This window comes from Peromyscus maniculatus, chromosome 1 (genome assembly GCF_049852395.1).
Source record: "Peromyscus maniculatus bairdii isolate BWxNUB_F1_BW_parent chromosome 1, HU_Pman_BW_mat_3.1, whole genome shotgun sequence".
In the NCBI taxonomy this organism is placed as follows: domain Eukaryota; kingdom Metazoa; phylum Chordata; class Mammalia; order Rodentia; family Cricetidae; genus Peromyscus; species Peromyscus maniculatus.
Window position 1 is genome coordinate 165,651,051 of NC_134852.1, and position 18,241 is coordinate 165,669,291.

Consider the following 18,241-nt stretch of genomic DNA (forward strand, 5'->3'; position numbering starts at 1 on the left):
CTCCTTTAGGTCATGGTGTGACTTTCGCCATACAAGCGAATGCTTCTACTGGGAAAGGTCTTGGGATGTAATTTGTAGAAGTAGCATCCTTCCAGATAGTTCCCTAGGGAATTGTAAGATACTATCTGTCCCTCTATGAAAGACTGTCTCTAGAGTCATTAAGAGGATCCCATAGCTGTTTCCCTAAAGCACTATTTCATAAGCAGTATTGAGTACACTCATTTGCCCCACCACCCCTAGATATTGGGGTAATCAGCTGTTCAGGCAACTGGAGCTCCATTTTCAGGAAGAATTGAATAAGTTCAATGAACTATGCCTATCTGGTTAGGTACATTGAATCATTCTACAATATATTACATACAAAACATCATATCATACCTCATAAATAGGCACATTGAAGACAATGTGATAATTCTGTGAGTAAATGTGTTTACCATGCAAGCCTTGTAACCTGAGTCAATCTCCAAAACCCACATAAAGGTGGATGAAAAAAAAGAATAAAAAGAATTCACTCCATATAGTTGTTTCCTGACTTCCACATGCACACTGTGGCACATAGTTCCTCCTGACACAGGTACTTTTGTAGTAAGAATGGGTCATGTTCTTGTAGAGGTGGCTCAGCAGTCAAGAGCACTGGTGGATACTCCAGAGGACATAGATACAATTCCCAGCACCCATATGGTATCCCACAATCATCTACAACTCCAGTTCCATAGATCTAATGATCTCTTCCGGCCTCAACAAGCACCAAGCATACATATGGTCCATACACACATGTGCAAACTAACACCCATAGACATAAAATAATTTTATTTGTTTTTTGGAGGTTTCTCTTACAGCCCTGGCTGTTCTGAAGTTCACTCTATAGACCAGGCTAGCCTCAAACTCAGAGATTCACCTACCTCTGCCTCTTGAGTGCTGGGATTAAAGACATGCACCTCCATCACCTGGCATAATTTTTTTCCCTTTTATTTTATTTTACAATACCATTCAGTTCTACATATCAGCCACGGATTCCCTTGTTCTCCCCCCTCCTGCGCCCTCCTCTTCCTCCAGCCTATCCCCCCATTTCCACCTCCTCCAGGACAAAGCCTCCCCCGAGGACTGAGATTGACCTGGTAGACTCAGTCCAGGCAGGTCCAGTCCCCTCCTCCCAGACTGAGCCAAGCGTCCCTGCATAAGCCCCAGGTTTCATACAGCCAACTCAGGCAATGAGCACAGGACCTGGTACCACTGCCTAGATGCCTCCCAAACAGATCAAGCCAATCAACTGTCTCACCTATTCAGAGGGCCTGATCCAGTTGAGGGCCCCTCAGCCTTTGGCAAGGGATACGGTCAACAAGGCAAAGTGACAGCCTACAGAATGGGAAAAGGTCTTCACCAACCCCACATCTGACAGAGGACTGATATCCAGAATATATAAGGAACTCAAGCAATTAGACATCAAAAAGACCAACAGTCCAATTGACAAATGGGCTATAGAACTAAACAGAGAATTCTCAACAGAGGAAACTCAAATGGCTGAAAGACATTTAAGGAATTGCTCAACATCCCTAATCATCAGGGAAATGCAAATCCAAACAACTCTGAGATACCGCCTTATGCCTGTCAGAATGGCTAAGATCAAAAACACTGAAGACACCTTATGCTGGAGAGGATATGGAACTCGGGGAACTCTCCTCCACTGCTGGTGGGAATGCAAGCTTGTACAAACACTTTGGAAATCAATATGGCACTTTCTTAGAAAATTGGGACTCAATCTCCCCCAAGATCCAGCTATACCACTCCTGGGCATATACCCAAGAAATGCTCAATCATACCACAAGAGCACTTGCTCAGCTATGTTCATATCAGCATTGTTTGTAATAGCCAAAACCTGGAAACAACCTAGATGCCCTTCAACTGAAGAATGGATAAATAAATTGTGGCACATATACACAATGGAATACTACTCAGCAGAGAAAAACAATGATATCATGAGGTTTGCAGGCAAATGGATGGATCTAGAAAAAATTCTCCTGAGTGAGGTAACCCAGACTCAGAAAGACAAATATGGTACGTACTCACTCATAGGAGGATACTAGAGGTGGAACAAGGATGACTGGACTGCTACTCACATCAACAGGGAGGCTACCTGGAAAACAGGACCCCAAGAAAGACACGAGGATGGCTCAATGACAGAGAAATGGCTGAGATCTACATGAACAACCTGGACATGAGTGGGAGTAATGAAGGGTGAGGGTCGAGGAAAAGAGAGCCTGTGGGAGCTGGAGACTGCAGCTGGACCAAGAACAGAGTGGGAGAACAAGGAATAGGAGACCATAGTAAATGAAGACCACATGAGAAAAGGAAGAAACAAAGAGCTAGAGAGGTCCACAGAAATCCACAAAGATACCCCCACAATAGACTGCTGGCAATGGTCGAGAGACAGCTGGAACTGACCTACGCTGGTGATGGGATGGCCAAACACCCTAATAGTCGTGCCAGAAACCTCATCCAAGGACTGAGGAATCTGGATGCAGAGATCCACAGCTAGGCCCCAGGTGGAGCACCAGGAGTCTAATTAGCGAGAAAGAAGAGGGTTTATATGAGCGAGAATTGTTGAAACCAAGGTTGGGTAAAGCACAAGAACAAGTAGCCAAACGAATGGAAAGGCATAAAATATTTTTAAAAATTGTATTGACTTTAAAATAATAAAAGAAATCAGTCACCATGCAAAAGATCCAATGATTGTAGGTGCAGGGTGGAGGCTGTGGAGTGAGGATGGATGAGATCAAAACATAAGGAACTAAAAGTTCTCAAGAACTAATAAAGGAGGAGAAACAAAGAAACCCCAAGAAGTGATTAAATTAGGCTTACAAAATAGTTTTCCCGGAGTATATTTTCCCTGAGATAAAACTTTGAAATGGAAGCCCAACAAGACTGACTAGTGTGTGTATGCCTGAGGACAACTTTAGGTGACATAAATATACATATACATATACTCATACACACGTACATATATGTTTACATATGTGTGTGAGAGAGAGCATGTGTGAAATAAATTCAGTCTTCTGAGATAGACATAGGTAGGAAGACATCTGTTATGTAGATTATTGAATTAAATGTCTTAACTCACATAATCCATGCAACAATACCATAGCTTAAATACATTACTAGCTTTACTTTAAGGAGATAAAGAGAATTTATGCATAGAAAGCTGAAGTGGCCCCTTAATAGTCCCATCATAGAAACATATCTGCATTTGAGTGCATAAGTCTGCTATAAGTCTCCTTCCAGAACACATACTCCAAAGTGTCTTTCATACTGAGATTTCTCAGGAGGTTAATTCTGATCATTTGGGAATTCTTGGGAGAATATGCATGTCTCTGTCTACATTTCTCCTTTCAGTCTCTCAAATGACAGGAGGTTTGCTAAGTTACAGAATAAGTAGATTATAGCAGAAAACTCGTACTATCCCTGACCAAGTTGTTTCATATTTTATATAGTATCAGCACAGTAGTCCCTGGTGATGAGATAGGCTCACCTTACTCACTGATAGTCACTTTTCTACCTATAGCCAATGGGACAAGGACATGACCCTGGGCAAACTGATTACAAGCAGTAACAGTCTCTTCCCCCAAGTAGCCTTTTCATTTAACTACTATACATGGATATCTGGGCCTTTGAGGCAGAAAGTCATGGTCTGAAACAGGTAATGGCACTAGGAGGTTCAGTTTTTAATGTCTAAATGTAAGTTCTCATGACTAAATATTCTTGGGTGGGTCATATGCCATTTCAAGGCTTTAAAACAACTACTGCCTCTAAATGTCCTTAGAAAGAACTTGGGCAGCACTCACCCTGATTCAGAGTTACCTCTCATTTCATCATTGCTTTTCCTGTTATCACTTTACATATTTTAGACCTGCAGGATTTTTGTAGGTTCTCATAAGATATTAAATTAAAAGGAGTAGTCAGGCAGCAGTGGGGCATTCCTTTAGTCCCAGCACTCAGGAGGCAGAGCCAGGCAGATCTCTGTGAGTTTGAGGCCAGCCTGGTCTACAGAGCGAGATCCAGGACAGGAAACAAAACAACACAGAGAAACCCTGTCTTGAAAAAAACCAAAAAACAAACAAACAAACAAATAAATAAATAAATAAAGGAATATTGTAACTCAAATAGCTCAAGCTTTCCAATTTTCAGTCAAACAGTCTCAGGACCCAAAATTAAAAGATTACTAATGATTGGAATAGTTGACATTCAAGCTATGACTATTTAGGAACACTGATTAACTAGTACTTTACCCACAAGTCCCTTGCTGATCACAAATTTCAAAGACACTAGATGCAGATGACTGGTAACTGAACTTACTTTTCTTTAAAATCTTTAAGGTCTGTCCTCTTTACCCCCCAAATCCTCATGGGGATATGTATCCAGAGATAATTGCCATTTGGTGCTTTCCTTATGAGGTTTCCCAGCTTCATCAGAGTATCTATATATGAACTTCACAGAATGATAGAAGATCAAAGATTCCCAGTGATTCCTAATGTATCCTGTTTCACCTCCTAGAATTTATATAAAATATGAAAACTTCCTGTCTTACAAATTCAGCTTCCCTACCCTTCATTCCCATTCCCAAACCTAATTATTCACTTTTGAAATGCTTGCTATCTATCATAACCCATGCCTGACAAGATTTCAAAGAAAAAAAATTACTTGCTATACTTAATGTCAAGTTGTTTATGAAATAATTTAAAAGTTAGCAGGATTAAAATTCAAGTCTTTGGGGTGCATTTAAGTGTTAGAGTGCTCATTTGTTATGCAAAAGACGTTAGGTTCAATTACAAAGACTCCTCAAATGAAACCCAAATAATCCAAATATGTAGAAAGAATCTTAGAACCCAGATTGATTGTTGTAATGATCTTACTCAACCCTCTGCCTCACTTGGAAGAGAAAGAAATCAAAATAAAGAACCTGGGATTACCTTTATTGAAGACAATAGAGTAGGTTGGTGTGTATCACTAGATGAATAGACAGAGAAGAGATGGTGTACATACACATTTGAGTATTAGTCATTAAGCATAAAATTTTCATTTGAAGGAAAATTGGTGAAACTTGCAGTCATCATGTTACATGAAGTAACCAGATTCAGAAAAGACAACAACTGCATGTATTCCCCTTTGGAAACAATATTCAAATAAAATCAGATATAAAAGCAGAAGGGAGACTTTTGGGGATATGAAAGGGAATCAACAGGAGAAAGGGAGATGAGCAAGAGAGAATTTGAGAGAGAATATATCAAAGTAATTATATGTATATATGAAAATGTCATAGGAAAACCCATTATTTTATATAATTAGCATGCACCCATTTAAAAAGGAAGATATTTTTCTCTCCACAGTGGGAAATTTATTCTTTATACATCTGTTCCTTTCCTGGTGAGCTCCTTGTACTCCAAAAATTCTAATAGAGAAAATATACTGGTTTTATTCTCAAAGAGCCAATATTGTCTTTATCATTCTATAGAAAAAAAATTATAACTCATTTATAATTTACAGCTAATTGCATAATGTTTAAACTGAACTATGTATTAGCCATCTCTTTAGAAAAGCTATTCATTTTCAAACAGGATTTTAATACAAAATTGTATTAGAAACAAATGGAATTCATTATAAAAATTATAATGTATTAAATACAAAGTAATATTGCTTATAAAATAATACATTCAATGAAAATATATCTAGTAGTTTGTCAGTTTTTATACAAATTTATTTTTGTTTTATGTTGAGAATCATAGACTCATTCTTTTTCCTCATTTCATTCTTGTTTTACCAGCTTAGTTTATGAACATTTTCAATCTGGTCAGCTATTACAGAATTGTGGCAAGGGTCATGGATTGACATAAAAAAACTAAGAAAATTGAAAAGAAACAGAATGGTTGATACTGACAGCTGATTTTTGCTGGGAGATCTCATATTCATCATTGTATTTAATTTTGTAATATATCTTTAATTAGGAGTTCTTATACCTCTTTTAGACTAAGAAATTAATATGCCCAAAGCCTCACTAGAGGGAAAATAGGATTTAGATTCTTCTGCATACTCTGACTCTGAAGAAGGAAATATTTCTTTAATTTCAAAATGAAAATTTTATTTGCAACAATGTCTTTCTCACTTGCTTGAAACTCAAATGAGACCATTCACAGTAACGAAAAATTATTCCCAAAGCAACTACTACTTGATGTAGACTTTGTACCTAGAAGTGAAGGAAATGAATATTCTGTCTAGGGGTTTCTCAGTTTTTGTATAGGACCCACATTTACTATCCCCCTTAAGCAAATCTTTGCCCTAGAACATAAGTGTAGCTGGAGAGTTTCTCTCTTGGTCCCTCCAAGCCTCCACAATCCCACAGCCCACTTATAAAATAATCACTCAGACGCTTATATTACTTATAAACTGTATGGCCGTGGCAGGCTTCTTGCTATCTGTTCTTATATCTCTCTCTCAGGGGAAGGATGGCAGCGAGTGGTAAGATAAGGTGGTCTTAGCTCTTGGCTACTGCTCTAATCTCTGGGCTTTTAACTCTGCATTTGTGTTTCTTATTTAATAAGACCATTTAGAATTTCATCTACACATAAGGTATGCTTGAACTATCTATATATGCCTACACTGAATGTGCTATGCCTGACATAGGATGCTTAGTGAGAACCAAGTGTGAGGAGGAACAGCAATACACTGTGTCTTTAATAAACTACACTACACTTAGTCCTTGTGGAGGCCTCAGAATATGTCAGTTAGCTTATTTCGTCGTGAAACTCTTATCAGAACATGACAAAGAAAACAAGAAATACAATGAATTAAGGATTAGCAAGGCAATTTGAAATTTTATCATTCTGGCCAGAATGAATAGACAATCTAATGAGGCAGGGAGTTGGTGCTATATTATCATACTGCCTAATTGCCCTGACCAAGTATAGAAACATCTAAATTGAAATTTAAAATGATTTTTCACAATTTAAAGTAGTCCCATGATATGATATTTTATACAAATAATTTGTAATGTTGATGAAAAAGAAGACAAGAGAGAAAGGAAGTCTGGAATTCAAGTCAAATGACCTAACTCAAAATATGATTTTGTAAATGATGGAGCAAGATAACAGCAGTTACCAGTGCCAAGTAACAAACTAGCAGTGACCAACAGAGATAAGAAGGAAGTACAACAGAATTTCCAGTACAAATTTCACCACTTTGTACTTCACACTCTTCAACACTTGCTTGCTTCCTTTGTTCAAGGTATAGCATACCCCCTAGGAAACATCCATAGTGGGGAAAAATTGACTGATTGGTCCTTTCACTCAATTATGCAAGATTTGAGAAACCTGGAATCTACCAGTGGCCTTTCTGAAGGCAGCCTTCACATCCTTGTTCCTCAGACTATAGATGAGGGGGTTCAACATGGGGATGACCACAGTGTAGAAGACAGATACTACCTTGTCTTCCTCCAGGGATTTTCCTGAGCTACTCCGTATGTACATGAAGATGAGGGTCCCAAAGAAAAGAGCCACAGCAGTGAGGTGGGAGACACATGTGGAGAAAGTCTTGACTCTTCCACCTGACGACTTCATCCTCATGACAGCCTTGATGATGAGCAGGTAGGAAATAAGTATGACCAAGGCATTGGCCAAAATGACAAAGTTCCCAAAAAAGACAATGATGATCTCAACATTTGTTGTGTCACTGCAGGCCAGCTTCAGCAGAGGTGGAAGGTCACAAAAGAAGAAATTGATCTGATTATTTTCACAGAAGATGAGAGAAAAGGTGCATGTGGTTCTTAAGATGGCCCCAAACAACCCACCACCATAGGCTCCAGCCACCAAACACCAGCATCTTCTGGGACTCATGGCCACAGTGTAGAGCAGTGGATTGCTAATAGCAACATAGCGGTCATAGGCCATCACAGATAATAGGAAACATTCTGTAGCTGCACAGATGGTGAAGAAGAAGAACTGGGCAGCACATTGGCCATAGGAGATCATCAGTCTGTCTTTGGCCAGTGTAGCCAGGATCTGAGGGGTGATGACTGAAGTGTAGCAGGCATCCAACACAGAAAGGTGGCTCAGGAAGAAATACATTGGAGTGTGGAGTTGGACATCAACCTGTATGAGAATGATCATGCCCAAGTTCCCCAGGATGGTGACAAGATAGAAACTGAGAAACACCAGAAAAAGGGGGACCTCCCACTTGGGAAGGTCATTAAAGCCCATGAGAACAAACCTAGTTATTGTGGTGAGGTTATTCTTAGCCATAGAATCAATGTGGACTAATAATCTGAGGGTGAGAATGAAGTGAAATAAAAATAGGGACAAAAGCACAAAACCCTTTTCTCTCTGGTAGAAGTAGTGTTTGCAACTACGAACTTTTTCCCAAAACTTGTTTCAGAAATTTTGAACCAGGCTTATTCTTCTAGAGCAGTTCCTATATTTGATAGAGCTGTGGCTTATGTTGTTGTTTCTGATTCAGATTAATTAATTCTGGTTTATATTTGGAAATTTCTGTGAAGAGAAGGCAGAAGTGACCTTCAGATTTGAAAGGGGTTAAGATAACATCTATTCCAACCTTATATATTATACCACACATCTACCATATGCTTATTAAAGGTGGAATCTGTCTGTTCATACCTTACATACAGTGACCTCAGTTTAGCCTCATACAGTAACCTCAGTTTAGCCTTTCTTAACACTCAAATCCATCTAATGTCTTCTTTTTATGAAATTCTTACAGAAGTTTGAAGATGATATATTTTTTTCTTCATGTTGTCCTTACAGCACATATTCACATATATTTTTTCTAATTATATGTTTATTTAAGCAGGCTTAGAAAAAATGCCCTATCAGGGACCAGCAAGACAGCTCAGGTGAAAGAGGCACTTGTACATAGGGCTGATAATCTTTCTCTGCCTCCCAAGTGCTGAAATTAAAGGCATACACCACCACTATCCTGCTGGTATTAAGTAATTTAATGTGTGCAAAAAATATAATGTCCAGTTCAAAAAGACCTAAATATAGTCATTTCTTATTATTGCTAATGTTCTTATAAATTTTAGATATGACCTATTGTTTCCTTTTCTGAAAGACAATACATTTCACTCATATAAATTCTCTATATTTTTCTCTGCATCCCATTAACAATGTATTTTCAGATTATAGATCACTAGAGAGACAAGTTCAGGCAACTTTGGTACAATAATTGAGTTATTTTTGTCCTTTCACTAAATGAAATAAATTCCTTCCAACTCGGTCTTTCTTCTCTTAAAAGAAATCTTGCCTTTCATCCCATTCCTGTACAAGTACTTGTCCTGCTCCCTAGTTCTATGATTTGCTTGTTGGTGAGTTATGGAAATGGTAAGAGGTGTTTTTCTATTATGATTGCATATGTACTATGCAATAAAGAATTCTGTTGATTCTGGGAAAATATTTCAAATATCAAGTGAAATTAATGTTCTTTCCTATGCTTTATCAGTTTTTCAAGATAATGATATTTAATTTACCTTATAATGAGTTATGACAAATTTCATATTTTCTACAATTTCTTATCACCATATGGCACAGATCTGAGTCATATCATCACCTACCATGCATGCTACTGACTATTTTCCATATGCATTCTGTCTCTTCATGAAAGTTCCTAATACCTAAATGATCTCTGAGAGTTTCTTCATGGAAACCAAGATACATATCTCCTTACTTCAAAGGCATTGATACTTAAATATTTTATACAATACTGTCAATAATATCACTAGACAGATACTATTGACACATCATTTATGGAAGAGAAACTGAAATCAGATATGAAAACTCCTCAAAGAGTTCACATGCAGAGGAATCGCTGTCCATTTTAAAGACCCCTACTTGAAAAAACAATCATGATTAAAAAAAATGACTCATTTAATATAATGCATCTCTACTTTTTTCATAAATATTTATATCCATAAACCCATATAGATTCCTGTATACTCAAACACTTCATGTTTTGAGAGATTCCTTTGTGTGTTACATATGTATGAATGTATATGTTAGATATGTAATGTTAAAAGTGGTATAGTGAATAAGAATCTTAATTTTTCCTAAGAATTAAATCCAACTTTGTTTACATAAATTTCTAAGATATTCCTCAAAGGAAACTTTCAAGATGAGACTAGAGATATCCACTTTTGTAAGATGCAATTTAAAGGGTTTGAGATACCATCAAGTTGATTTGATCCTAGAATAAAGGAAATCAATGGCCTTACTGAACCAAGCTTATTGTTAGTGAACATTTTGTAAAGAAAAACCTTGGTATTTTTGTAAGTTGATATCATTATTCATAATATACAATATGGAATATAAGATCCTTGAGGGAAAGTAAAAGAGATATGTTTTCTAAAAAGAAACTTAACCCTAAAAATTATACTTACTTTAACTTTCAACCTACTCTCAGCCTGTTTCTCCTGTTTTGTGCAAGGGTTGAGTCCCTGGGTGGTTGGAGGGTTCATAGCACCAAAGGAGCTCAAAAATCATATCTTTCCTCATCTTAGCAGAATCAGTCTCTCAAGTCACTACTGCACACTTAGTGAGCTTCTACTTGGAGTCAGGAAGATGCTGAACATATTAAAATTATTTCCTTTCAACTTGATAGTCCTGAATCAAAATGCTCAAGTTTTTACTTTTATTTTACAGATAAGGAAAATGAAGCCCAGAAATATTAAATAATTTGTCTGAAATGTCACTACTGAAAGCAAGAGGTCCCACTTAAATCCCCTGACTGCAGCTGAACTAACTTATATTTGCTGCTTTTCCAAACACTAGTGTTTTGTTCATTGAGTACCTGCTCTGTGACAATCATGATGTGGCATGTTCTGCACACGTTCTCAAACATAATCCTCTGAGCCTAGGAAAGAAGTATTTTTGTCTTTGAGGAAACTAAGATTATATAGATAAAGATGCTTCCCAATGTCAAAGCAACAAGCAAATGTGAAAGCTAATGTAAGTTTATCTTATTCCAAAGATGTAATTCTAATATATGTGGTTATCACCCCTCCCAGTATATGTACAAGAAGCACAAAATTCACATTCTTAGGGAAATCTAAAAACTAAGCTCTACAATCTGATAACAGCCTCTCTTGAGAAACTATATGTTCTAAAAGGTACCTAGTAATACTCAACTCTGAAGAAAAGAAAGCTGGGAGTTGCAAAATAAAAATGATCCATACATACCTGTGCATTTTGATGGAAACTGAACTCTAAGGATGGATATGGTACCCGAAGAAGTGAAGGTCTGGGACTAAAGGGATATTTAGTCTTTTAAGAGCACTCACCGCTCTTTCATCTTTCATTACTGACTTGGGTTCCATCCCTAGCACACACATGGCATCTCACAGTCATCTGTAATTCCAGTTCCAGGGAATCTGATGCTGTGTTCTGGCCTCTGCTAGTATCAGGCACATATATGGTGCACAAATTGTGTACAGGCAAGATATTTATACACATAACTTAAAAGAAATTTAAAAAAGAAGATTCAGTAGCAATGGACTTATGCTCTCCTTAATTTGCCTTCGCTGGTTTGTCTAGAAAAGCCCAGTATCATTCCGGGGGTAGAATCACCCTGTTCAATTTGGAGCCTTTGAATTCAAATTAACAAAGGCATTGTGTATTTTTGAAAATTATCTCAAATTGCATACATAGTCCAATGTAATGGGTGTATTTAGGGATTTATTCTTGCACAGCAAGCCAGTGGGTATTTAAAATGCTTTTGGTGAAGGCCAAAAACTACACAGTGGATAAGTATTCCCCTGGATCATAAAACAGCTCCAGGGACAGTTCCTAAGACTCCTGGGAAAAGCTCCCCTATCATATGCCCAACAATTTCCCACAGGCAATGGCTTATTTTTGCATCTTCTCCACATCTCTTAGTGGATAAAATCTAACCTGTGGGATTGCATGGCAACTCCTATGACTTCTAGGTTCTGGAGATCAACAGCAGCTTCTGCAGTGAACGGGCACAGTCTGTTGAGTTAGTCTGTCAGTGGCCTGAAAGTTGGATCAGAGGTCTTCGCATAAAAGTCTTTTTAACTGTACATATTCTTACACTCCTTGTCCACTTATAACTCAGACATGAAACTCCACAGTATTGTCTGTTCCAATTTTCATAAGGAAGCGTGATTTTTGACTCAGATGGCAAAGAGTCTAGGGTAGTACAAGCATGCTTCAACTGCTTCTGCACTGAACAGTATGCTTTCCCATGCCCTCGAGATCCATTTTCAGAGTTATACAGCCATATTTCTTTATTCTGTTTCTCATATATTTCCTGCCTCTGAAATCACAATCTTTTTTGTTAGAACCATATAATTTGCCAAAATTGCTTTTATATTACATAGTCCATAATTATTCATTAGTGGCTAGTCTTGTTTCTTCAGCTTCATGGTAGACTGTTACAGTCCACTAACCACAAATGTCCTTTGCAGTAGACTCAGCCTCGCCTGTTTGCTTTTACCTACTTTGTATTACAGGATTTAAAATAGTATGGCATAAGCAGTGTTATTGACATTGATTACCTTCTAAGTATCAAGGTTTGGATAAATACTTTGATAATCAGCAAGCATTTGACCTAGCCAGGATTTTGAGATCACAGATGCCAGAAAATACAAAGATATACTGAAAAGAAATGAGGCTACTAGAGAGCAGAATATCTGATGGGTAGCTTAAGGAAGTTCACCCAATGCATTTTGATAAAATTTGTTATAACCTCCTGAAATTAATTTTGTTTTTAAATGACTGTGTGTCAGAGTATGTCTACTGATTTTACATTTCCTATAAACAAACTAGAGTGGAAATTGGAACACACTGGAGGAAAAGTAGAAGAGAGTACACTGAAATGAGAATATTCCTTTGTTTTCACCAGATAAGCTTGTTGTTGAACTGATTGTATAATGTTTATTATTCATCCCCCTTTTGGTAATGATTGGGAAATCGTGAAAATTTTTGTATATTTCTCTTTTGTTATTCAGATTAAATATCATGTTTGGATTTGGTAGAAGAACTACATCTCTGTTTTTTGAGCTACATGTAATATTGCAGAAGACAGAGTAGAAAGACTTTAAGAGGTTTCTAAAGATCAGGGAGTATCCTGTGAGACTGTGTGCCCCTGTAATGTCAGAAGATGCATGCATAAAGTCTAAGAAACATAACTGCCCAAACATGAGCTGAACAAAGACAACATTAACAGACATGCCAAAATTGATGACAGAAAGCACATGAGCCTCAACCCTAACCAAAGAACTACGGGCAATTAAGGATTGCTAAGAGCAGAAGAGGTGATCTTTCCCAGGATCAAGAGTACACCAATTGGTTATCTGATATCAAATGACCAGTCCTAAAACTACACGTATAAGTAACACTATACACACTAAGCATTTTATATTTAGGAATATATATGTATCTATACATGTAAATACATGAATGTAATTACAGTTAATGAAAAAGAGATCATTACTTTGAAAGAGAATAAGGGGGTGTGAGTGGCCGGGTTTGGAGGGAGTAAAGTGAAGGAATAAATGTTGTGATTATATTATCATTTCAAAAATAAAAAAATACTGTAGAAGCAAATTAAACCCTGGTCAGAGCTAGAATGCAAGTGTTTCACTGATAAAGTACACACAGAAGAAACATACATAGAATTAAATGAAGTACAAAATTGCTAAGAAAGTTGTCTCCCTATCTGGAGTCTAGCATTGATTTGATCACTGAAGAACTCTAGAAATGTATTATACCTACAAGGGTATAAGGCTTTATATATTTATAAGGATGTCCTCCAGAAGCTCAGTTGTACCTTTTTAGGAACTTCTAGAAAAGATAGATAGCTTTGCTGATGCAGACTTCTCCAGGGGAAAATGCAGTTACAAGTTATTGGCAGTTAGTCCTTACAAACATGTAGATTAGTTTGGTAACTAGGATGCTTAAATTCCAGGTAGACTAAGATTTCTATCTATGGTTTATTGGTAATAAACAAAATGGGAAGTCAGATGAGGCCAAATGACAATAGATTCCTGAAGCAAGTCATTCCTGAAGCCATCCAGATGAAATAATATAGCTAAATGTGCTGATTAATTTCATTTTTACTTCATGATATAATTTTATTGTTTTATCTAGTTATTTCAACTGAAAAAGTTTTAGTGCCTATTTTATTGTCTATACATAAACATATGTATATATGTGCATATATATATATGCATATAACACCTGGAAGAACAGAGTGGACTGATCAAAATGAATATGACCATGAACTATAAATATAGTAAGATTTTCATAATCTTGTGATGGGATTAGCAAGAAGAAAAGACATGCTATTTGAAAAAGATGTAAAGTATATAGTAGAGTAGGAAAAACAAATCAATAAAAATAGTCAAGAAAAAAAATGAAAAATAAAAACATTAGGGAGAGAGGCATAGACCTTCCTGATATAAAAGGTTGGAGGACTATCAAGACAACAAATAACAAGGCTTGAAAACATATCCAAGTACACATGAGAAATTTGTCTATGGTGAAGGTGGTATATCATATTATTTGAAGAAAAGATAAATATTTAACATTGGTGATGGAGAGGTTAGTAAACTGTTAAGGGAGGAAAAGTTTAAACATTACTTGAGAGCTTACAAACAATTAGATACAACCAATGCTAAAAAATATGAGCAGATTATTTCTCAACATTTGATTAGAAATATATTTTTAAACCTGAAACTTCAGTATGATACAAAAGATACATACACATGAATGCACACACATAAATATATTTCCATATGTCAAAATATCATGTAATAATATGAAAGATAATATACCAAAAGTACAGTTCTCACACATCAAAGACATGTTCTGTATTTAGCTTCCAGAAGTTTTGTTCATTACTTTTCACCTCCCACAGCTCTTGAGCTGGGTTATCCTAGGTTATGCTACTGAGATAAGTCATACAGACTTTAAGTTGCTTAATTCAACAGAGTTGTATTTCTTTCTCTGGACACTTATTCTGCATAAGCCTTCATTTCTATCAGGATGTAAGCTCCATGGTAACATTAATGTGTCTCTAATGACTGGGATATTTTCTGACATATAGTAGGCACTCAATAAATTTGTTAAATCAATAATGAGAGATATATTTAATGTTTCTAACATCAAATCAGAAGCCTACTTGGTCATGGTGGATAATTTTCTGATGTGTTCTTGGAATCGGTTGCAAATATTTTATTGAGTATTTTTGCATCAATGTTCATGAGGGAGATTGGTCTGTAATTCTCTTTCTTTGTTGCATCTTTCTGTGGTTAGGGTATCAGAGTAACTGTTGCCTCATAAAAGGAGTTTGGTAATGTTCTTTCTGTTTCTCTTGTGTGAAACAATTTGAAGAATATTGGTATTTGAAATTCTGCTAGAATTGTGCACTGAAACCAACTAGTCCTGGGCATTTTTTGATTGGGAGAATTTTAATGACTATTTCTATTTCCTTAGGGGTTGGTTATTGGTCTATTTCAAGTATTTATCTGGTCTTTATTTAACCTTTGTATGCTGTACCTATCCAGAAAACTTATCATTTCTTTAAATTTTCCAATTCTGTGGAGTACAGGTTTTTGAGGTATGACCTGATGATTTTCTGAATTTCCTTGTTGTCAATTGTTATGTCTCCCTTTTCATTTCTAATTTTTGTTAATTTGGATGCTCTTTCTTTGCCTTTTGGTTAGTTTTGATAAGGGTTTGTCTATCTTGTTGATTTTCTCAAAGAACCAACTCTTTGTTTCATTAGTTCTTTGTATTGTTCTCTTTGTTCCTATTTTATTGATTTCAGTCCTCAATTTGATTATTTCCTGGTATCTATTCCTCCTGGTTGAGTTTTCTTCTTTTTGCTCTAGAGCTTTTAGGTGTACTATTAAGTCACTAGTGTGAAATTTCACCAACTGCTTTATGTGGGCATGTAGTGCTATGAATTTTCCTCTTAGCACTGCTTTCTTAGTGTCCCTTAAGTTTGGGTATGTTGTATTTCCATTTTCACTGAATTTTTGAAAGTCTTTAATTTCTTTATTTATTTCTTCCTTGACTCACTGGTGATTCAGTTGAGCATTATTCAGTTTCCACGTCATCGTAGGCTCTCTGTGATTTTTGTTGTTGTTGAAATCTAGCTTTAAGCCATGGTTGATCAATAAAATACAGAAGGTTATTACAATTTTTTTATCTGTTGAGATTTGCTTTGTGACCATGTATATGCTTGATTGTAGAGAAGGTTCAATGGGGTCTTGAGAAGAGGTATATTCTTTTTTGTTAGGATAGAATGTTCTGTAGATATCTACTAAGTCCATTTGAGTCATAACATCTGTTAGTTCCCTTATTTCTCTGTTAAGTTTCTGCCTGGCAGATCAGTCCATTGGTGAAAGTTGGGTGTTGAAGTCTCCCACTACTAATGTGTGAGGTTTGATGTGTGATTTAAGCTTTAATAATATTTCTTTTACATGTGTGGGTGCCCTTGTATTTGAAAAATAAATGGTCAGAATTGAGACTTCATCTTAATGGATCTTTCCTGTGATGAATATGTAATATCCTTCCTGATCTCTTTTGATTAATTTTAGTTTGAAGTCTGTTTTGTTAGATATTATAATAGCTACACAAGCTTGCTTCTTAATTCCATTTCAATGGAAAGTCTTTTCCCAGCCTTTTACTCTGAGGTAGTATCTATCTTTGAAGTTGAGGTGTGTTTCTTGTAGGTAGCAGAATAATGGATCCTGATTTCATATCTGTTCTGTTAGCCTGTATCTTCTTATAGGCAAATTTAGTCCATTGATATTTAAAGATATTAATGACAAGTGATTGTTAATTCCTCTTATCTTTTGGTGGTAGTGTGTGTGTATTTCCCTTCTTTGGGATTTACTACTGTGGGGTTATCTATTGCCTGTGTTTTTGTGGGTGCATCTGACTTCCTTAGGTTGGAGTTTTCCTTCTAGTGCATTCTATAGGGCTGAATTTGTAGATAAGTATTGTTTAAACCTGGTTTTGTCTTTGAATGTCTTGTTCACTCTGTTTATGGTGATTGAAAGTCTTGCTGGGTATATCAGTCTAGGCTGGCATCTGTGGTCTCTTAGTGTCTGTATTACATCTGTCCAGGACCTTCTGACTTTCAGAGTCTCCATTTGAAAGTCAGGTGTTATTTTGATGGGTCTGCCTTTATAAGTCACTTAGCCTTTTTTCCTTTGCTGCTCTTAATATTCTTTCTTGATTCTGTATATTTAGTGGTTTACTTATTATGTGGCAAGGGGCCTTTTGAGGGGGGGGGGCTAGTCTATTTGATATTCTAGAAGCTTCTTGTATCTTCCTGGGTATTTTCTTCTTTGAATTGGGAAAGTTTTCTTCCATGATTTTGTTGAATATGTTTTCTGTGCCTTTGAGTTAGTACTCATCTCCTTCTTCTATCCCTATTATTCTTAAATTTGGCCTTTTCATGGTTTCCCAGATTTTCTGGACATTTTGTGTTATGGCTTTTTTGACTTTGGTGTTTCCTCCATTGTATTCTCTATGCCAAAGATTCTCTCTTCCATCTTTTGTATTCTGTTGGTTATGCTTGCATCTGTAGTGCCTGTTCATTCACTCATATTTTCTATTTCCAGCATTTCCTTGGTTTGTGTCTTCTTCATTGTTTCTATTTCACTTTTCAGGTCTTGAATTGTTTCCTTCACATGTTTAATTGCTTTTTTGTGGTTTTCTTGGCTTTCTTTAAGGAATTTATTGATTTCTTCCAATTTTTTGTTTGTCTTTTCCTCAAGTTCTTTAAGGGAATTTTTCATTTCCTCTTTAAAGACATCTATCATCTTTATAAACTTATTTTTAATGTCACATTGTTCTGCTTCTTCTATGTTATGATGTTCAGGTCTTGCTGTTGTAGAACCAATAGGTTATGGTGATGCCATATTGTTCTTTATGTTGTTTTATGCATTTTTGCACCAGCATTCTTCCTCCAATAGGTCCAAGAGGTGTCTGTGTCTGAGCAAGCTGCTCTGTGTCCAATCTGTGTTTGCTGTGTCTGTGTCTCAGGGGTCCACTCTGGGTACAATCTTAGCTCTTGGTCTAATTGGAGCTGGTGGATTCTGTGTCTCAGAAAGCTGTGCTTGGTTCAATCCAAGCTGCCTGATTCTGGTCTTATTAGGGCTCTTGGTCCAATGAGACCTGGCAGATTCTGTGTCTAAAGAAGCCACTGGGGT

At 36.6% G+C, this 18,241-nt stretch overlaps 1 protein-coding gene across 1 annotated transcript; it reads right to left on the reverse strand.

Moving 5' to 3' along the window:
• Positions 1-7,334: 7,334 nt before the first annotated feature.
• LOC102928676 (olfactory receptor 9I1-like) lies at positions 7,335-8,285 on the reverse strand. Its single transcript, XM_015988589.1, has one exon. The coding sequence runs from the start codon at positions 8,283-8,285 to the stop codon at positions 7,335-7,337; it is 951 nt and encodes a 316-aa protein (XP_015844075.1).
• Between the last annotated feature and the right edge of the window lie 9,956 nt (positions 8,286-18,241).

Excerpts from the sequence above, each read along its gene's own strand:
- LOC102928676 (XM_015988589.1), bottom strand. The coding sequence starts at position 8,285 with ATGGCTAAGAATAACCTCACCACAATAACTAGGTTTGTTCTCATGGGC.